At 39.4% G+C, this 23,518-nt stretch overlaps 1 protein-coding gene across 1 annotated transcript in view; it reads right to left on the bottom strand.

The window, feature by feature from the left end:
- Positions 1-23,518, bottom strand: part of ASXL3 (ASXL transcriptional regulator 3) — a 131,975-nt gene that overhangs the window by 38,967 nt on the left and 69,490 nt on the right. Inside the window, exons 3-5 of the mRNA XM_066625327.1 lie at positions 20,744-20,852; positions 19,614-19,725; positions 3,585-3,706 (exon numbers count right to left, since the gene is read on the bottom strand). Coding sequence (XP_066481424.1) covers positions 3,585-3,706; positions 19,614-19,725; positions 20,744-20,852 — 343 coding nt within the window. The remainder of the gene's footprint in view (positions 1-3,584; positions 3,707-19,613; positions 19,726-20,743; positions 20,853-23,518) is intronic.

Here is a 23,518-nt window from a genome sequence, read left to right on the forward strand (position 1 = left end):
TACAGTCTTTAGGTAACAATTACTAGAAGATTATTTTTCAGGATCTGGCTTCAGGTAAAATCAAACAAAATTATAGTCAGACCCCCCCCCCCCTAAGTTTAACCACTGACTTATCCAAGGGTCATAGAAAATTCCATGATTTGGGGCCCATAACCTGCCCTCGACTTATCTGTGAGATCGACTTATGGTCCGGTATCTACGGTACTTCAGAGAAGGCATGCATAGGGCTGTGTGTCACCCAGAGCCACGCAGGCAGACCTTCTTGCATCCTTCCTCCTCCTCTTCCAGCCTCCAACCCTAGCCTGTCTTGGAGCTACAGCTGCCTCCAGGGAGAGCGACTGCTGTTACCTGCCTTCCTGCTGCGCTGGTGGGGATGGGTGCGTGGCTGGTCCAGGGTGGCCTGGCCAGAGAGTGTGCATGCTCCCACTGGGGTGTGCATGCTCCCACTGGGGAATGTGGCAGGATAGCACCTGGTTGCAGCCAGAGCAGAGCATCCCAAGCCTCCAAAGGCTGAAGCTGGGTGGTGCGGGCTTGTGCCTCGCTGCTGCCACGTTGGTCTTTCCCTCCCTCTAGGCAGAATCACCCCTTTCTGGCCAAGTGAGGGGGGAGCGGCGGAGACAGGGAAGCGGCTAATGGGCACACTGAGAGGAAACCATGCGGAGCAGCAGCACCCCAGGAGAAGGTGACTCCGGTCGTCTAAAAGACTCCGGAGCCCACAAGCTCCTATCACATCGCACACTTTCTAAACAGGCAGGAGGGTGCACAGGTGCCGCGTCACCTGTGCTGGGGGGGTGATGCAGCGCCCACCCACCCTCCTGCTTGCTTAGAAAGTGTGCAACATGACAGAAGCCCCCCGTCGAGTTCAGAGGCTCCTGCCTTTCCTTATGAGGGGCCAGAGGTTCCTGTGGCGTTGCCCGTATACACGAGGCTTGCATGGTGCCTAGACCTTCCTCTACTCCTTTGTTCAGAAGGGCAGGAGTCTTCGAACTTGCTGGAGACTCCTGTCATGTCACGCACTTCCTACGAAGGCAGAAGGTGTCACCCCCTCCCAGTGGTGGGAGGGAGTGATGCTCCTGCTTGGAGCCTCCGAGCTCAACTTGAGGCTCCTGTGGAATCGTGTGCTTCCTAAGTGCACGACTGGTGGGAGGGCTGGTTGGCGGCGCATCACCCCCTCCCAGCCTGTCACATGGTGCAGCCTGAACCAGTCACACCAGCCTAGCGATACCACTGGTCGCAAAACATGTTTGCATCTCCTCAGGAGTAAGCCATGCTGGTACAGAGAGGCTGGGCTGATGCAAGGCTGATGCAAGGGGGGAGGGTGAGCAGGGGAGACAGGGCTGGGACCCACAGTTATGCCGGATCCCAACCCCCATTCCCGGGGAGCTCTCGTTAGACCTGTGCCACCTCAGGAAGTGGTGCAAGTCCGAGGAGACCCATAGGGGCAAGGGTGTCTTACCCACAGGTAAGGGGAAAAGTTTCCCCTTGCCTCTGGTTGAGCCGTTTTGGGCCCCTATCCTGCACTGGATACAACGCAAGCCTCTTGGCTTGCCTCTTCCAGTGCAGGGTAGGATTGTGACCTTTGTCTCACTACCATTATTCCTCCTGGACAATATCCGTAAAAAGTAAGTACACTAGGAGCAGTGCAAAATACTGTAATAGTTTGCCTTTGCTTAACATACTGAATGGAAAAGATTTCTGAATTCTTTCAAGATATAATGCACAGAATAGCTGTGTTAAAGCTAAAATAAAAATACAGCCAAGCCCACATTGCTTCTGGTGCTCTACAGTGTAAGCAGTTTATTCTCAAAACATGTTAAAGGTTCAGCTCCTGTTATTGCAGAACAGATCCTGTAAGTTAATATCAGGTGGTGAGTGTCACATACAATTGCTTAACATCTCTGTGTATTCAGAGGCACTGTAGGCTATTTGTAGTGGAATGGAAGCACATTATATGTCTATAAAAGCAATAGAAAGTCTGAAGAGTAGATATACAGTAGGAGAACTAACTCCCAACAGCAATTTTCTGAACAAAAATTGCTGCTTAAAGTTCATTCACATATCAGATAGGATTTACAGTTCTGTATTAAATCAAATCCTGCTGCCTGCATCTGTTAGTAATGAATACTTGGAGTGCAAGAGGAAAAAGGGTGGGAGAACCTCTTTAGGCAAAAAAACACAACACATCAACTTAAATGTTAAATATTGTATTCATGGAAAACAAAGACATGGATGAGATCTGCAATAGTTTAGATAACTATAATTTTTTAAAAAATGAATAACTTTTCATTGATTGCCTTCCCATATGCACTATTTATATGCACTAATATCCTCCTTTATTTTACATGTTAACAAGGTGCCTTATAGTTGTGTTTACAGATTTCTCCATCAATTGACTTTGCTCATTTTGTCTTCTACCAAACCTTGTACTTCCTCTCAATATATATTAAGTTCTTTATCTTTGTTTCAATTTTTTGTTCTCCTAACACATGATCTCAAAGTGAGAGAGGCAGGACCAGATTATTTAGAAGTACAGATTCCAACTAGAGATGGTACAAGCATCTTCCTGAGCCTTTTCCACTGTTATGTCTGAGTTGGTAAGGATCCTCAGCCACCCATGTGCTCTCCAGCCTGTTGCTTTTTCTGCTTGTGCTGTCTTCAGGAGAATCACTATAATACAACATGCAAAATACTGTCATAAAGCCATAATGGTTTATCACCTGAAATTTTATGGCTGAGGTGCACAGGATAAGGCAAAGGAAGAGTGATGGCACCACACTGTTGGGGGCCCTTGCACTGAGCCCATTGGCAACACCTACCAGTTCCTGATGGAATATTGGGTGCTATCACCAGTGCTGAGGGTTCAAGGGTCAACCCAACCAGGGTTGGGTTGTGAGCCTTTTGATTCGAATGGACTCTCAGCCAGCACCCTACCTTGCCAACCCCTAGCGTCATTCCTGTCCTGTGCAATGGCATAACTAGTACTGCGTCAGCTTCCAGATCCCAACCTTATCAGAGTTCATCTGGCACATCAATGCCAAATAGGAGTAAGCACAGCCAAGTGGTTCCACTCCACTCAGTGTAGTTTATGAAATTCTCCAAGCCCCAGAAATAATGAGGGGATATTCACTGACCCCTTGCTAATCTGATGCCTTCATATGTGGCACTGATGTGTAGTGGCATGTCCTGGGGACATCCCTAGGAGTATATTAGGATGCCACCTCACATGATCTTTGCTACATCAGAAGCCTACAAGCATATGAGAAAGAGATTTAGTACAACACAGACACCCTTACTGTTCACAGAACCTGTAGTTATTTTCAGATTGGGTGGGTCCTGGTTCCACTCCAAAAATATTTTCATTGCAAACATTGGCAATTCCAATTCAGATGCCAGCTATGGTGGAATTTAGTAGCATGTTTTATGTCACAGAAAGACGCACTTAACTGCTTGAACATGACACCACCACAAAGAGGTTGGCACTAACTTATAAAATACCTTAAAGTCTGAATGACCTTTTTTGAAAAGATTTTGTAGCTTAAACAAGCCACCAACAGACATTCATCTGATTGCCAATATCAGCTTACCTGTTTAAGTGCCTTTTTGGTGTGTTGCTGAAAGGAAGACACTAGCTTACTTTGCATTGGTGCATTCGTAAGGCTTGAGTCCCGAATGGAAGACATTTCTTCAGATGCTTGCTTTGGGCAAACTATGAACACAGAAATAAAACAAAGCACTGAGAATAGAGGAAAGGCAGTTTGTGCATGTTACTTTCATTTCATTTGAGATCGTTAAATATCACATTACTGGACGAATAGCGAAGGACTCCAGAAGTCCACCAATGTGAAAAAGCTGTTGCATTGTAGAGAAAATATAATATAAGCAAGATTGCTTATGGGCAAATGCCAAGTAAGAGGCAGCCACCAATACCAATTTAAATAATCAGGATTGCCTGATGTTTCTTCAAGGAAATTCCAGAGACCTGCCTAAATCAGTCTGATCATTTATTGTTCCTAGTAAAATATAGGACTATCTTTAAAATGCATCTGTCAGGCTAGTGGCAATGAAATTGCAGAAGGCTCAGATCTGTCATGATGTAAATTTTAAATTGCGTGCTGCCAACACATGCTAAATTCAGTCAATGCCTGGATACATAAAAATTAACATCTGTGAAATGTCTTTCACTAAAGTTTGAGAAGATACTCTTCTGTCTGCAATCATGTTCAAAAGTATCCTGAACCCAACAAGGAGAAAAACAACCCATCCAGGAAGCAAAACCTGAGGAATACCCATAATCTTGTGAAATACTGTAGAACATAATAAACAAATAGAATTTAATAGCCAAAAAAGAGATCTTTTGACTTGGCAGGTTAATGGTAAAGCTCGACCTGAATGAAAAATGCACACCACAAAAGTAAATTCTGACCAAAGTGCTAGTTTCTAAATCAAATGGTGAATAGCTTTAAAGCGAAATCTTTCTAACTCTTGTAATAAAAGTGCTGAAGAATGTCTCAGATGTATGATTTAAACTCAAGATACTCTTTACATTTCACCGAGGCCTTTAAAGCATTAACTTAAAATTATATTAAGCTGCTTTATATTGCGTTGGACTATTATTATAATCTACAATAGAATCTATGCTGATGAGATGCAGCTCTCTAAAGTTCCAGACAGTGGTCTTTCCTAGCACCTGCTATAAAAGGTGTACCTAGCTAGGAAAGCATTCACAGATAATGCTTAGAATCAAACCTGGAATCTTCCGTTTGCAAAACAATGACTCTACAAATCAGCTGTAGCCCCTTCCCTAAAAATTCTCTCAAGTACAGGTATTTTTTCACACAGAGCAAACAGGATTTCTCCAGGACAAGCTTCAAGATCCTCTGAAATCCCAAAGCACATTAGAATTATTATTATTATTAAAATATTGCAGTTGGGGTTTCCGAGATGGAAAGAAAATACAGGCATAGCCTGATTATCTACAGATTTTACATCCGTGGATCTGTCTCAATATGGGTCCTCCAGACCTATGTTGGGCCAGACTCAGCTCCATCTGAACCCTCTAGAGTTGGACCAGAACTCTGCTCTAGTCCCCTCTGGAGGGTTTTCTGAAACCTGCAGAGCCAGAAAGCATCCGTCTGCTGTCTCTGTGGGCTTTAGACTGGCTCTTAGAAAAATGCTTTGGCTTCCCTCTGGCTTCCCTGGGCCCCAGAATACCTTAAAAGGCATTAAAACATCACTTCCTATTCCCCTCAGGAAACCGGAATTCGCGTTTTTCTGGCTCTAGGAGCCAGTCTGAAGCGCACAGAGGCAGCAGGCGGATGTGCACTGGCTCTGCAGGCTTCAGAAAGTCCTCCAGTTCCACACACAACTCCGGTCCCCTTCAAAGCACAACTCTGGTCCCCTTCAGAGAGTGAAAGAAGTCAAAAACTGCAGATTTGTTTATCTGCAATTTTCAGTATCCACAGGGGTCTGAGAATGGATCCCCCACAGATACCAAGGTGCCACCTATATGTAGCAATACCAAACCTTCAAGTCAGCAAGGGATGCCAAGAGTATTGATATTGCCAACTGTTAATATTTAAAAATCATGGGGCAGCTCCAAGAAAGGTGAAATGGAGTTTGGTGCCCATGAATTTATATTTGGATTTCTCAATCCTTAGAACATAAGCTGCGTGTGCACTGCGGAAGGTCGGGGATGTGAAGCCATAGATAGCAGCTGCTGAGCTCAGGTTTGTTTGGGCTGGATTTTATAAGCAGCAGCAGAATTTGAAACCTCCCCCTGCCAGTCTGGTCAACATCTCCTCCTCCAGAGATGTTGGCAATGTCAATGACATCACCACCAAGTGCTCTGGACTATGAATGCCACTAGAAGGTTCCATGCACCAATGAAAAAAGTTATAAGGAACACTGGTTATCATTACATTTTCTTCTCTTAAACCACATGTCCAGAACATTTCTTTTTAATCCACTGGGGGTTCCTTTTCAAAATGCTGAGAGCTTCATATAATGAAAAGCATTAGATGACAGCACAAAAAGTGCGATGGAGATGTGGTGGGTTACCTGCTGCCCACCACTGTCTTAAGACACTTCGAAGCAGAATGAACTTTCCCACACTGTAGCACCTGACACATTTGGTAAGGATAGAAACAAGGTACTGGCCATGCAAACAAATATAGTTTTATTATTCTGTGGTAGATTCTATTGCTATTCTAGATTTTAACATTTAGGAATTATGTGGTCATATCCACACTGACCAAGTCAATAATAAATTGACTAGTATAAATACTAGTATGTATGTATGTATGTATGTATGTATGTATGTATGTATGTATGTATGTATGTATGTATGTATAAATAAATAAATAAATAAATAAATAGAAAGTGGTCTGGTTAACTGAACAAGGACCATATGTTTTGATGTAGACAGCTCATACACATTCACAGCATTGTGTTCTCAGATTAATTAATCTGAGAAAATGCATCTGCTGTGTAGAATTAATGCCTTCATCGGCCTTCCTGAAGCTTGGGATATTTTGCTACAGCAAGCATTTCTCATACCAAAGAAGCTTGAAAACGCCCCAAATCAATGTTCATGAATCCCACTACCAAACACAGGAGTTCAAGAGACCTAGCCTAGAGGCACAGCTGATAAAACTGGGTAAGAAATGAAATGCTCACCAAAATGCCTTGGATGTCTGCAGTAGTTTTACATACAAGCTTCAGTGTCACTAATTCCCCCCATGATAAAGGATTATTGCTTATGCAAATACACAAAGGATCTAACTACTCTATATTTGTAACAGTGAGTGATTTGAAATTGCATAACTGGCAATTATAGCTTCTAAGGAGAGTCATCCAAGTTCACCTTATAAATATTGTTTGCTAAAATAAGAATGTGTATATTGCCTTACTTAACTGCTGGACTTACAACAGATGAACTTTGCATCTCAGGCAAGATGATACTGTTTTTTCACAGATTCTTAAAAATACATGTATTAATGAATACTGCAGCATTTATTTTAAAGCAACTCTCTTCATATTTGAGAGATGGAGCAAGTCACTGGCCCAACATAGACATATTGCTAATTTCTGACAAGCTAGTTTGCAAGAACTTCATGACCATGTGCTCCCCCTCCATGGTTCTCTCATTCCCATTTCAAATGTTCACCATGGTTTTGTATCACATTGACACTGACAGAAGTCAGTGCTGATGCAAACCATGGATCTCTTGTTAACCAAAGCCTGAAAACATAGTTTAAAATAAGTTACAAACTACCTCTATGAGTGAAATTAGTTTGTGTCAACAGAAATGTAATGGTTAACACTGAGAAGCGAGGAAGAAAATATTCTGGAAAGAGAGAGAGAGAGAGAGAGAGAGAGAGAGAGAGAGAGAGAGAGAGAGAGAGAGAGTTGGGCATTCATGAGGTGGGCTTCCAATTTGCAAACCAGTTTTTCAAGTGACAACGCTTTATCTGCCCAGGTCATTAAGGTTGCCACTCTTAGTATACATACTTGGGAACAAATCCCAAAGAACCAGGGGTGGGAACTTGAATCCTGATGACCTGAGTCCCAAAAATGTGTGTTTTCCATGACTCACGTCAACTCAAATCATGGATGTCACTGATGTGACTTGAAACTCTTGACAGCAGCTCAGGAATGAGTCATGACTCATATATACTTGAGTCACAAATACTCAATTGCTTGAGTTTTGCTTGAGTCTAAGCAAATATTGCTTATTTTTGTGCCTGCAACTTGGTTCTGTGTCTGTGTATGCTTGCTTGCTTTTTCTTCACAGCTTTTGAGTCACCCTGAAAGACCTTGTGGGCAATCTGGAAGCCAGCACTCAGAAGCACGAAACAACAGACATGATGGAAGAAGGGTAGGTGGTTCCAGGATGATGGGTGGTCTGGTGTTTTTTCTGGACGAGGGAGGGGAGAAGGAGAGCCCAATGAAGGGGGGAGGGGTTACTGCAATAGGAACTAGTGGCTAGATACAAGCCCAGGGACGGGGCAGAGGATGTGGACAAACTAGGAGGGAGGTGAAAGAAGAGGAAGGGAGCCCCATTGACCACAATGGGATTTCTGAGTAGAGCTGCAAAGGACTGGGTTGTAAGCTTCCTGGCTGCTGTGGGCAACTCTTCCTCCTGCCTGCTGTTTGTCCCCTCACGCTGTTCATCCCCTCGTGCCTTGCCTTCTGAAGGTGAAATTGAGAGTTGTGATGTGAATGGGGAGGGGGGTTATAGCTGGGGTTCATAAGGAATCGATTGCTTTTCTGCATTGCTGCACTCACTTGAATTACAACATAGCCTTTGTTTATGTATCAGTGAAATGAAAATGGTGGTTAAATGAAAAATTTCAACACATTGCTGACTGCAGATAGGATGGGAACATCAGGGCAGTGTCAAATGAGAACACACACACCACGGTCATCACCTCTGTTTTGTCTGCATGACTTGTGCCACAACTTGTTTCTCATAAACACTCAGACTTGAGTCAAAATGACTCTACAAATGACTCTGGCCAAGTCATAACTGCTGCCTATTATGACTCACAAGTCAAGTCAGTGAGTTGGCAACTCACTGGGCCCAACTCGCAAGAGAACATATCTAAGACCAGCCTGCAAGAGTAAAAATAAGGTTAACATCCTATCTACCCATGATCTGTACTTAACTTCTAAGATACAACTATAGCAAAGAAAATTTTGCTGTTATTTGTTATCAGGTTTTAATGAAATGGTTGAAAAAATTGTTTGAGCTTGAATCACAGTAGGTTGCATTAACTTATGTCAAATATTCCCATGCTTTAGGAAAGCAATGTATTCTAAAATGTGTCAGAGACTGATTTCACATATCATGCTTCTTATGTAGTAAACAACAGTTGTCATTTGATTACTTGAACATATGAAACTGCTATCAGAGGCCATTTATAGACCATTGTCTCTTATGGCACTGGGTGATCTAGCACAGGGGTGTCCAAAGTTTTTGGCAGGAGGGCCACATCAACTCTCTGACACTATGTCGGGCGCCGGGGGGGGGGGGGGAGAATTAATTTACATTTGAAATTTGAATAAATTTACATATGTTTACATAAATGAATATATTAAAGATGAACTTATATGAATGAATGAAGGTCTTGCAATAGCTCAAGGCCTATAAAAGGCCTTGCACAAAGCAAGGCTGATCTTTCCTTTGCTGCTGCTACTGCATCACAGATGTGAAACAGCAAGCAGTGGAGGGAGCCCTCATCCCACAGCTCACACGAGCGGTCAAACAGTTGCCCTCACGCTGAAAGCAGTTGCGTTGGGCCACTGCGGGCTCCAACAAATCTTTGGAGGGCCAGAGGCTCATTGGAGGCTGGGTGCTCCCTGAGGGCCGCACTGAGAGGCCTTGAGGGCCGTAAGTGGCCCCAGGGCCGGGGTTTGGGCACCCCTGATCTAGCAGAAGAACACGTAAGTCTACCATATACCTGAAGCTATGAAGTTACCCAAAGACTACAAAAATATCTTGGCATAGCTGTTCTCATCACTGCATCCTTACACAACCCAATGGTGCAACAGTATCACATCTCAAAATGGCTTTAGAACACACAGCCTAGTTACATCTTAGAAGCCATTCCAAATGCTTCTGTTGTTGCTGTAATCCAACACATATCTATTCTTGACCATACTTTATGTCGTGTCGAAAAATAAGTATATTGCCTTTTCTCTGGATTTTGGACTCTCCATGCATCAATCAAATTAAATTCTTCTGCCATTTGTAAGAAAGATTTGGGTAGATTACCTCCTTTTTTTTCCTTTTAACTGATCTGTCTAGGTTTATGTCAAACGTTGAGTTAAAATCACCTAACAATATCAAGTCAAATTCATTTAGAGTAGCCAATTTTCTATGTAATTTTTCAAAAAATTTTTCACGAGAGTCATTAGGAGCATATATATTTACCACCAATAATTTCTTTTCAGCATATGTGATTTCTACTATCAATATTCTGGCATCTTCATCTGCATAAATCAATTTTGGACTCAACCAAGGTTTAACATATAAGGCTAAGCCTTTTTTCTTCCTTTTTGTTTCTGCTGTATAAAATAGTTCACCTAACTTCTTATTTTGTAAAAATTTCCAATCTTTTTTCAATATATGTGTTTCTTGAATTGCTATTAGATCTTTATGCTCTTTTTCTAACTGATGAAAAATCCTTTTTCTCTTTCGTGGTGTGTTTAATCCATTAATATTTATGGATAAAATCTCAAGTTGGGTATCTGCAGCTATCATTCTATATTTTTCCTTTTTATTTTCACTTCTCTTCTTGGTTGACATCTTTGTTGTTTAATTTTAATGGTTTCTTTCTTTTCAGATTCATCATCCTGCTCCTCTTCCTCTTCATCTTCTTCTTCCCCTTCTGCTTCTTCATCTTCTATGCTGTGGTCCAATCCTACTTCTGATTCTTTCTCTAAGGATGTTGTATCCTCTAGAGATGCTTTAATTTTTCCTCGATCATAGTTATCCTTTCTTGCATCTTTTGATAGTTCTTGTTCCTCTTGATCTCTTTGCACCGTCTCCAAGAAGTTTCTCATTTTCATTCTTGATGTTATACTATAACATTTGAAGCATTTGAAGCATTTGAACATTTGAACATTTGAAGCATTTGAAGCAGAAATATTACCAAATACCTTCGCGGATCATAATCCAATTAGTTTAAAATTTAATAGATCTCGGAGGAAAGGGCTCTGGAGATTGAATGTTATTGATATGAAAGATAAAGATTTTGTGAACTTAGCTAAAGAAGAAATGAGCTGGTTCTTTAAAATAAATAATCATCCAGAAATGAAACCACAAATTATTTGGGATACAAGTAAAGCGTACTTTAGAGGAATTATGATGAAATTTTCAGTAAGGAAAAAAAGGAAGGAAATCCAACTTATCAAAGAACTAACCTTAAAATTAAAGAAGAAAGAGCGGGAGTTCCAAGAAAATCCATCTAGAGAGGAATTAGTTGCGAATATACAGAAACTTCAACATGAGATCAGAATCATACAAACGGAAGAAATGGAGAGAAAATTAAGATTAATTAAACAGAATTATTTTGAAAACGCTAATAAACCTGGAAGATGGCTGGCACACAGACTGAAAAAAGAACGACAGAGGAACTTTATAAATAGTTTGATAGATGAAAATGGAATTGAGAAATACAAATCCTCAGAAGTTAAACTTATTATTGAAAATTTTTTTCAACAATTATACAAGAAATATAATGTAGATCCGGACCTGCAAATGGATTATTTATTAAAAAACAATATGCTAAAATTGACATCAGAACAGAAACTAATTTTAGATCAAAAAATTTCCATGCAAGAACTATCAGAAGCAATCAAAAGACAGAAAAATCAGAAATCTCCCGGACCAGATGCCATTCCAGCAGAATATTATAAATTATTTGAAGAGACGATACAATTACCATTTAAGAATCTGGTTAATGATATATGGGAAACAGGAAATATTCCAGATTCATGGACAGAAGCTTTAATTACGTTAATACATAAACAAGGAACAGAAAAGAAAGAAATTAGAAATTATAGGCCAATTTCTCTTTTGAATACAGACTACAAGGTTTTTGCATCAATATTGGCTGGAAGATTAAAGAGAGTTCTGCTGCAAATAATACACCAAGATCAAACGGGCTTCTTGCCAAAACGACACTTAAAAGATAATGTGAGAGTTATTATTAATATAATAGAATATTTTGAGGCACATTCAGAGAAAAAATTAGGATTAATTTTCGTAGATGCGCATAAAGCATTTGATAGAGTAAATTGGAACTTTATGATTCAACAAATGTACCAGATGAACTTTGGGCCAAAGTTTATAAGGGTTATAGAGAAGATATATACCAAACAAACGGCAAGAATAAAGATAAATGGTGACATAACAAGAATGATAGAAATCCAGCAGGGAACAAGACAAGGATGCCCTCTATCTCCATTACTGTTTATTATAACTCTGGAAATATTAAATAATATAGTAAGAAGAGATGAAAGAATTGTGGGAGTGAAGGTCCAAAATGAAGAATTTAAAATTCAAGCTTATGCAGACGATCTCACTTTTATCTTGGAGAATCCAACCCAGTCTTTAAAATATTTGATAGAGAATCTGACAGAATACGGTAAAATGGCAGGATTGAGGATAAATTATGATAAAACGAAAATATTAGTGAAAAATATGAGAAAACAAGAGAAACAGCAACTACAGGAATTTGGTATTAATATCACAAAGAAAGTTAAATATTTGGGAATTACTGTATCAGATAAATGTAGTGAGTTGATGGAAAATAATTATCTAAAGTTAATGATGGAGATTAAGAAAGACATAAAAAGATGGAATGGATTAAATTTATCATTGTTGGGTAGAATAGCAACAGTTAAGTCAAATGTGCTGCCAAGAATATTATTCTTATTTCAGACAATCCCAATTTTATTAAAAAAGGTGTTCTTTCAAGATTTGAATAAAATGATGGCTAATTTCATTTGGCAAGGGAAAAAAGCTAGAATAAATATGAAATTATTACAAGATGTGAAAGAACGAGCTGGTTTCGGAATGCCAAATTGGGAAATTTATTACTATGCAGCGGCATTAAATTGGATAAAGGATTGGGCAGAAGCCGAAAAATCTAGAGAGTTAAAATTAGAACTACACGATTTGCAGGTTGGTCCACATGCCTTTTTGATTTATGATAAAGCCAAATATCATAGTTACTTTAAACAACATCTGATAAGAAGAGCATTGTTGTTTGTCTGGGAACAAATCAGATATAAAGTTTACGAGAAGATTCCAAGATGGGTGAAACCGTTAGAAATTGATACTAGGCCAATGTGGTTGCGAGGTTCACAGAATAGGAGATATGATGAATTATTAGATGAGAAAGCAGTTATGTACTCAAAAGAGGTATTGTGGGAGAAAGGGATTGAACTAGATCGGTTGACGGAGTTACAGATTAAAACAAGATGGTTGAAAGATAAAAAAGAAGGAATCTACCCAGAGGAGACGGAATTTGATAAAATATTTTTATCAAATGAGCAAAATTATATCAGAAGGATGTATCAATATTTGTTGAGTATGGAAATGGTAGACGAATCGGTAAAAGAGGTAATGATTATATGGGCAAAAAATATTGGACATAATATAACAATGAATAATTGGGACCAGCTTTGGAAGAGAAATATGAAGATAATTAAGGCAGTAACAATGAAAGAAAACATATACAAAATGTTTTATAGATGGTACCTGTCTCCAGATAGATTAGCAAAAATGTATCCCGGCACATGCGATAAGTGTTGGAAATGCAAAGAGGTGAAAGGTTTTTTTTATCATATGTGGTGGCTTTGCCCTAAGGCCAAAAATTTTTGGCAAAAAATATATAGAACTATTCAAATTATTTTTAATTGTGAAATACATTTCCAACCAGAACTGTTTCTCTTGAGTATTTTTCCTGAAAGTTATAACAATGATCTTAAACATATTTTGTTGTATGCAATTACTGCAGCGAGATTGGTGTATGCTAGATTGTGGAAGAACCCTGATACTCCCACTGTAGAGATGTGGATTGAGAAATTATATGAGATGGTTGAAATAGATGTATTGACGGAAAGATTGGGAGATGGCGAAATAGAGAGAATACAGAAATTGTGGAAACCATTGTATGAGTGGTTAGATAAACAATAAGTTATTCAAGGATGATAGGTAGGGAAACATAAGAGTATTGGCTACAGTTCTGCGATTTCCTGGTGTTTTTTCCCTTGTGTATTACCCTGTACATATATGTTTGTGATTTTTCCTGTACCCATGTCTTAAAGTAAGTAAATAAAAAAAAAAAAAAAAAAAAGAAGCCATTCCCATGGAAGCATTTCAATCACATGCTTTAACTTGAGAATTTTTTTCAGAGCTTAACAGAGACCACAGGACGATGCTTTGAATATTCTATACTTTCATAAAATTTTACTATCCGACGAAACATTATTTGAAGTTTGTACTTCGAAGACAAAGTGCATGAGCCAAATAAAGCTCCACACAGAAAGGAGCTACTTATTCTCTTCTACGCAAAAAACTTTGGTGTTTGCAGTGGTTCTCTCGCTGCAGCACTCCAGTATTCCTTTTAATACCGGACATATTTGCACAATGGAGTGGAAGAGGCAGAGGTTCTGAACCTTGGGATTGAAATTTATGTGATGAGAGAGATTCATGGTTAGATCTCCCAAACATCATTTCTTATTATTTACTTCAAAGCAGCTACAGAGGGTGCTAATTTGATTGGAAAATAGGGTCAGGGAAGGGCATTTCAACACTTTCTCCTTTTTGTTTTCTTCAACTAAACCATCCTACAGGAGCTGCTATTAAGTAATGTATCTGTATTTTTAATCCAGTATGGGCTAATAGCAGTCCTGGTGGGGGAGAAAATTTAGATCAGAAAAAGGTACAAGGAAAAAGCATTGACAACACCCTTCTTCAAGTGCTGCTTCCACTATTAAATTCACAGGACTTCCCCATTAACTAAAACTGAAGATCAAATTACAGACTGCCCAAGTCATAGGTAGCTGGCACTCAACTTACTAGTAACTTGCTAATCACTACACTAGTAACTAGTAATCGCCAAGTAACTTGCTAATCACAAAAATATAAGCGTGCGTTATTGCATTCTAAAGCGCGCACTCTTAAGTGTGCATTACAGGTGTACCCCATATCCACAGGGGTTCCATTCCAGAACCCCTCGTGGACACGTGAATTCACAGATATAGGGGGCATGCCACTGTATTTTGCCTCTGGAGGGTTTTCTGAGGCCAGCAGAGTCCTCACATGTCTGCCTGTGGCCTCTGTCGGACTCAGAATGACTACAGGTATTGAAAAAATGCAACATCCAGTTTTTCGTGAAAACTGGAAGCAACATCTTTAATGCCTTATAAGGCATAAAAATGTACCATCCAGATTTCACAAAAAAATCTGGAAATTAGGTTTTTTCAATACGGTCATTCTCAGCCAGACAAAAGCCGCAGGCAGAAGTATGCGTCCTCTGCTGGGCTCAGAAAACCCTCCGGAGGCGAGGTGGGGTGCACGCGAGGGGGGCTGTGGATTCAATCCTTAGTATGGGCCGCCCTGTATATGTATCAATAATGTTTGCACAGGAAAAGAAATCAGCACTGCTGGAAAATTTATAGGTGGAAAAACAAGGTTGCAACTTAAAATACAGAGAACCTCAGTAAAGCAAAACATACTGTAATTTCACTGTTACAGACTCAACCAGATTCTTTTTTCACGTTCAGAAAAGCAAGCAGAAAAAACATATGAGGTAACAGTTTTCAAAGCAATATGCAAATTCTGGTCAATATGTAGAAAGAAGCCTGAACGCTCCATTTACACTACACTGCAGTACATATAACAGTACACTTGTTTTTAAATTTCTAACAAGCAGATTGATCTTGAATAAGATCAGAAAAGGCACTTGCTGTCATTGTTATATATCAAAAAGAGGAGAAAAACGGTTTACAACTCAGCATGTTGCACTGTACATATTAATTCAGCTTCCCATGCTGACACCTGTTGCCTATCTTAAGTTGAAAACATCTATCCAGTATTCTTGAGACACTGAATTATAGGCCCTCAGGAACAGAAATGCACATAAAAACCTCTGGTTTAAAATATCCTATAAACTCAATACATTTTACTTGGATGACACAGATCTATACATGTATTGACATAAATGGTCATGCACTGTCAACACACATATATCAAATAATCACCTAAATCACTTGGATCTCTAGAGCCTGACTTGCAAAATCAGAGTAGTTTTTCTCTAGCCAGTCACCACGGCTGTATAAAAAAGAAAGGAAAAGCAACTCGGGACATAACATAGTAGAGTCAAAAACAGATGTATGCACCTGGGACTAACAAGGACCTTTAAACAAACCGTGTAAGCTGTTTTGTGCAAGCAACTAAACATTATAATTAACAACATCCAAGTGTCCCTTTGGGAAAAATAATACAGATCTATTCCTTAGGATGACATGGTTACATTAAAAGAAACCAGTGCAGCAGAAAAATAATTCTTTTGAAGAATATAAGAGGTAGATATTATACATGAGCAAATTACTATACTTCATGACAGTCCATAAAATCTCTTCTATTATGGATCCTTTTAATGACTTGATACTATAAAACTGGGAATGAGAGGCTGGCAGGCACTTAGGCAATAGTGCAACTTTTTGTTGATGCACACAAACATGATAATCCATGGTGGCAGAATTCTGTGCCATCATTCATATCACCACATTCTACTGCTGTGATCCCAGAGCAATTTCAGCAATTTCACTCCTGGGTATAAATTACCCCCTTTACTCACCTTCTCATGGGCCTTGTCTCAGAGGCCCACATTCATGGTCAGCCACTTCCCACTTGTCCTCAGATCCACTCCTGCCACTGTCCATCCCATCATTTGGTAAGTCCTGGCTAGGGGTCCTTACTCAGCAATATTAGGGGAGCAACAACAACAGAACTTCCTTCCCCAGGGGCCAGCACATTTTAATATTCCTGAATGTTCCCCCTACCACCACCAATGCAGCACAAAGGAGAACATCTCTTCTGGGTAGGAGGTGTAGTAGCTGAGCATAAAACTTAGTCTACAATTGTGGAGATTCTACACACCTTTTGTCTGAGGGCTTCCCAAAAGTTGATGCCAAACCTGCCTGCTAGATCAGCACCAAGGATCCATCAAGTCTAGCATTCCAAGCAATCCCAAGCAATGCTGCCATGCAATCATTCAGATACCTCCAGGAAAACAGCAAATTGGTATGGATATTGGGGGCACAGCTTTACTGTGGCTTTTTTCCTTCCTGGAGATTCCTGATACCATACTAACAGGTGTCTGCTCTACACCGTAGAGTGTACGTCTGAACTTTTGTACAGGGTGTCCCACAGGATGCATCTTCTCCTCAATGCTGTTTAACAAGAAACCGCTGGGGGAAATCAGCTGGGGAGCTGGTGTTGGGTGTCATCGGTATGCTGATGACACCCAATTGTACCATTGCCTGCTGGAGAAGATGTGGATATCTTTAATTCATGTCTGGAGCTAGTGAAGAGCTGGAAGTGGGTGAGTGCAGCTTGGAAGCACTACAAACTGAACCCAGCATTGCTCCTGGATACCCTAGTGTCATCTGTGGTCTGAGGTGCTTTTGCCTAGCTTTAGCTAGTGTGCCAGCAACACCCACTGGTTTCTCAGTCAGTGTTCATTATATGTGTCTAGATCACGTTTTATCTGAATAACAGTAATGAACTCTATATGGGGCCAGAACCAGCCTTGGGAGCTATGGGGTCCAATTTCATGGGGATCCAACCCCTGAGGGGTCCCCTACTCACCAGAACAAGAGAGGCAGCGAGCTCAGGGCTAATGGCACCCCACACAAAATACAGCATCTGGAAGTAGGTGGTGATGACATGATGATGTCACCACAAACTACTTCCAGAGGGAGCAGATTTTGAGCCAAACAGACACAGGGGAAGGGCCATTCTGCTGCAGTAATAAACTTTATTTATTTTATCTGCTTGCCACACCATTCTTGTGATGCCTTGACATGATAGATTCCATGCGGGCGTGGCAGCTACAGAGCAAGGTTCTAGCTGCAGCTGCTTCATTTGCTGCCCCAGCATGCAGCCACTCCAGGCTCAGGTCCTAATTTGACTCAGTGGTCAAACTGCCCTAAGGCTGTCTCTGCCTCTGGGATCAGGCAAGCCACATGTGCTTTGCAACTGCTCGTTTGGTTCAGTCAGCATTACTTGATAGGGTTACCAGATACAAAGTGGGACAGAGTGCCTATACCTTTAACCAATAAAGGTCTTATCTATCTACCTACCTACCTATCTTTAACCATTGTATAGAAAAGAGAATTTTCACAGGTACAGCTGAACATGGAATGGTTTAAAAAGCCGCATTTGCCAAAATTCCCTCTTCTATACAATGGTTAAAGGTATAGGATCTCTGTCCCGCTTTGTATATTATAACTCTAGCCCTGGAGGTCCAGTGCATGATGGTGGACAGAGGAGCACCCACCAATGATGGTGAATCAGTGGGGGGGGGGGGTGTGGGCAGATCAGGGCAAACCACTGCTGTAGATGGTATTGTTCCTTTATTCTCAGCAGTCAAGGAACAGGACCACAAGTTGCTAGACACCAAAAACAAAGATGGCCAAATACTTAAACTTTTGTTCATTTGAGGAAAAAAAAATGAATGTCTTAAATTTCTATATTTTATCAAGAGCCTGTAGGTCAGAATGATTTTTTTAAATAGAGATTACACAATCATAAAGTCATAATTAGCCTATTAGCAATCCAACTATTTTCACTCATTACTGCTTCAACATCTTTTCCCTAACCAGCCATACACAGTAGTTTGCTTTTGCTCCTCCATTTATCCACCGCTGTTATCAAAAAAGGATATAGAATACTAAGAAATACAGGTTCATAACTTCTATATGTTCATTTGCCCCTTCCATGCTATTACACACAGATATTTACATCCTTGCACATTTTCAGTTGTTTTTATAAGCAGTATTTTCCCCTCAAATTGGCACAAATACAATAAACAGCAAATATATTATCCAAATTTTTGCCAATTTCAACTATAAAAAAGAACTAGGTAGACTCGGTTCTATTAGCAGAGAGAAGGACATTTCTTAAAATTATTGTTTCAATGAGTGACAGCTAAATAGTTCCAAACTATTACAAAGGAATATAGTTTGCTGGTATTTTAAATGCCTAAAACTGTAGAATTAACCACTACTTTGGGTGGACCATTAAAACCTGCATGTTCATGTTGAAGGGTTAAGAAATGAAGACTATCTTCATTCTAGTTTGCAACTCATTATTTCTTTAAATTCACATCTTGCTTCTTAAAAATGAATCTATTTTCAATTATTTAACACCTGACAAGTATCTTCTGCAATCTTTTTCTTAGGATCATAGAAATTACAGCAATTTAAAAATGAAAATTTCTTTCTTTCCCAGTGCTAGAGAGTAAGGGGTTCACAATATTATAACAAAATTAAAGTACAAATGAATTTGAAGCAGAAATCCACTGAGTTGTATTCAAGGGAGTGCCTTGTGGAAGAAAGGCAGCATTTTGCACTGTTCCACATACAACTGCACATGCAGACAATATTGCAACAATGAATTTAACATTTCACGTTCAACAGTGAAATGTTGCACAACACATTCTGCAATGTGTTGCATACATGTTGTGCACATGTGAAGGCGAGTCAGGATTCCACTTAGATTTGTGTAATAACCTAGCACTTTTACTTCAGCACACACAAACCCCTTTATACAATTAGAAGGACAATATAGGATACAACCTACTATTTTATCTCTTATTATTACTTCAAAATCTATTCAGATTTGTCAATGACTCCATCGGGGTTGGTTGATTTGGGATGGTTTTCTTTCTTTTCTTTTTTTTACACACATCTTGAACATCATCAGCAACAGAAGTATCATTATATGTTACTGTGAAATATGAGGTGCAACAACAACGTATAACTGACCCAGAACATACATGCATCAATAAGATTACATGAAAACAAAATACCTCCATTTTCTTCTCCATTGCTGTTGTTTGTCTCAGCCATCTCAGTGCTATCCAACTCCGATTCACAACCTAAATCCAATGTTCCATTTGCTGGGCATGTAGAGTCTTCCTTCTGCATGAAGGAGAAAAAAAAATGGGATCAAGACAGTTGCATCATTTCAAAAACTAACCTGCATCTTACATGAAACAGTTACAATTTCTGACAGAACTATCAAAAGACCAGAATTGTTGAGATATATAGTATATTCTTCTATCAAAATGCTGCTTAATTCAAATCTTTGTATGCAGATACAAGCTTATTTAGAAATTCCAACCAACTAGTTTAATCTCATGACCATCACAGAGAAGTGCCTATCACATATTCATTGATGTACCCCTTTGGCCAATGCTTGCTCTCCTGAGTTCTAATGTCCACAACAACTTACCCCTTTCTTACAATTTTAGAAATAAAACGTTAAATGAAAAAAAGCAAATTAGCTTTAAAAAATTTTTTGTATATGTGTGTACTTGACCACCCTTTTGCATACAAGGAACTGCATTTGATTAAGATAGCAATCCTATGTAACCTTATCTGGGTGTAAACCCTACTGACCATACCTCTGAGAAATCATACATAGAATTGTGTTGTAAGGATCCTGGAAATGGATTCCATTAATCCAACAAAGTCATTTTTTTTTACATGGCTCTAACATTCAGTTCATTACTAAGCCTAGGATTGTAATACATAATGCAACAACTCTCCATGACAACATTTATAAATATTTGCCTGTTAGGTTTTGAGCACTGTTACAAGAGTTCTTAAGAGCATCAGGAATCGTCTTGAGGTTACTGCTTATAAATCTAAGAACTTTTCTAAGCTCTGAAAAGACAGAATTTTAACTCAGCCAAGTGCCTTTTCCAAAAAATTTAAAAAAAATGAAGAACACATATACACTTGTCAGAAAGCAGGCAATGTTTACCTGTAGTGTACATAGTTTCAGACAACATCTGTACACAGTTAGAAAAGACTTTCAGATATTTCCTCATCCAGCCTCCTTCAATCTCATTTGTTTACTTCAATGTTTTGCTAAGATTTACATAAATAGTCTTTGGGAACTTTGGGAACCTTTATCTCTAAAAATTAGACTTACTTTGAGAGCGTAAAGTCCTGCCTTGCCAGGGATCTTGAAGAATGTTCCATCACCTACACGAGTGTTAGTATGAAGCATTGCATTCAGACACGCTAATGGAGAAGTGCCACTGAAAAACATAAATGGAAAAAATAAAGCATGCTGAAATGGATTGTTCCTTGTGGCACTCTTCTGTCTTTCAGTTTTAGTTTAATTTTTTTAACACACGCTTCCCTTTCTTTTTCTTCAGAAAAAACTCTCCCAACCCTGAAAACATCTACATTACAATAACAGGCCAGTAGAAACTTAATCATATGCATCTGGCCCTTCGGCTTCAAGCAAAAAGTCTGCAAATCATAATTATGCTATTTTCACACAGTAAACAGCACTACATTTTTAAAAGAACTACAGTCCAAATATTTATGTGAAATTACTTTGCAAACAACACCATAAAGTTTTATTTTTAGAATATACAGAGAATGTGGCTGATTCTCATGAATGATCAAAACTGTACCAAGTTCAAGGAGAGCTGCATCCCACAGGACAAAAAGAATACAACAAAAGAATAACAGAACCCAGGAGAAAACGCATTTAAAATTGCAAGGTTAGCTATGAACAAATCTGAGCAGTATTTCCTTAACAGAGCCAATGCAAACACACATATTTTATACACTTGTATAAAACTGTAACTGATCACTGTACAGTAATTTGAAGCTTTTTATGCAGTGGGCAATTTTCCTAAATACACTTGCTGGGAAGGAAGTCCCTTTTATTTCAAGTATTTAGGATCGATTGCTGCCTAGGAGACAGTTCAATCTGAGAAAGTTATCACATAATATGCTGCAGGAATGCATTTTAAACTCATTTTGTAAGCACAGAAAGTCAGCAAATTTCCAGACAAAATTTGGGCAAGTATACAATGGATATCTTTTATATTTAGGGCCAGACTTAAGGCATTCCAGGAAAAAGAGCCCTCTTCCCACCCTTCCCACCCAAAATTGGGAAGATAACTTTAAGAAAATATTTGTTAAAGGAAGAAGATTAATATGCAGCACTACATCCTGAGTCATCAAGATTGTAATCATTCATATTTAATTAAATATAGTTTTAAAAGAGGGTACCAGCTTGCAACTTTGTTTTCTCCCTGAAGTTTTAATCAAGTAATATGAATGCCAACATATAACGACTGAAGCTAAATCCAAGAATTACTTTCTCATTCAATGAGTAGAAAAATAAATTACAAGTCATTTCATTATTTTGAACCATGGTTATGTGCAGATAGAGCGCTCTATTTTAGTAGGAAGTTAATCAAACACAAATAGTTGTGTTTTAGCTACATAAGATTTTTTCAGACGTTTTGTACATACTGCTTCAAATGAGTAAAATTAAAATAAGCAGAAGTAATTCTGTTGTATTAACTATTGTTTTGTGCATTGTGTCTTAATGTGCTTCTGTCAATGGCCTTATTGAGCCTTTTGACAAAAAAGCAGGACATAAGTATTTTAAATTAAATAAATTCATAATGAAACAAAATATTGTTAATCAGAATAGATATAAACTAGATTACTAGGTAACATTGAAGTAGTTCCAAGAAATGTCTACGGTCACCAATGGTGTCAGAAAGACATTTCCAGTTTTTACGAAAACCCTAAGCGCCTTTCTGACACTTCCAGGGGCCAGAAGGCACTTTAAGAGGTCCTGTGATGGACCCAACACGTGGATTTCATTATCATGTTTTTATATACGTGGGGGAGGGCTGCCCAGGAATAGATCCCCCGCAGATACCAAGGTTCAACTGTAGGACCCTGAAGGCTCTTAAAAGCAGATAGAGGGGGCACAGGAGTCAGCAAAGGAGAACTAGTGAATGTCATCCTTAACCACATAAACAAAATTACTATTCATGGAAGTACTAGTTGGGATCTAACCTATGGTATCCAATTTTATAATCAGCCTAAGCCAGGGGTTTCAAACTCATTTCATACAGTAGTCAAATAGCATTCATGGCACCTGTTGAGGGCTGTAATAGACATCATTAAGCAGGAATTGATGTCATTCATCCCCTGGGGGCTGGGGGATAAGAATAGGCCCTCAGTTTGGTTGTACTTGTCATAAGAGGCAACTAAACAGCCACCGGGTAGATGGGACTCGTTAGCCTGGGAAGGCAGCTCATCTAAGAGAATGAAAACTCTGATCCCAAACCTCCACTGCCTTGTGGCTACATCCAGTTATGGAAAAGGCTTCAGGAGTCAACTTCGAGGCAAAATCCGGAGCCAGAGTCCCTGAGGCAGTTCATGGCTAAACACAGTCATGTTCTGGCAACTCCTGCGCCGCCACTGGAACCAACCGTATTGGCTTCTGCCTTTCCATTGGGCCATTTCAGTGACGTGGAGAGGGGAGATTTACTGCATGGGAAACAGTCTATCCTCCATATCTACTTTACCCAAGCTTCGCGCACTGGAGAGGACACTCTGTTCCAGAACCACCAATCAGAGCGTGATACCATAGTCTTCCGAGACTGAAGGATGCCAACAACGATGTCATTCAACAGATGATGGCCAGAAATAAGCACTTTTTCACAAAGAAACAAATTTTGAGGATTCAAGACAAGGTCTCACCAGAACAAGCCCACCTTTTCTAACATTTATTATTTTTGTCATTATTGTATTTCATTAACATATTCCTCAAACTAACATTTATTTCTTGTGATAAGCATATTCAGTCTCCTTTACAGACCACTGAACTCCTCATGATTTAAAGAGGAACATCTTAAAAATCCATTTGCAATATAAAGAAATT

Source organism: Tiliqua scincoides, chromosome 4 (genome assembly GCF_035046505.1).
Source record: "Tiliqua scincoides isolate rTilSci1 chromosome 4, rTilSci1.hap2, whole genome shotgun sequence".
Classification (NCBI taxonomy): Eukaryota; Metazoa; Chordata; class Lepidosauria; order Squamata; family Scincidae; genus Tiliqua; species Tiliqua scincoides.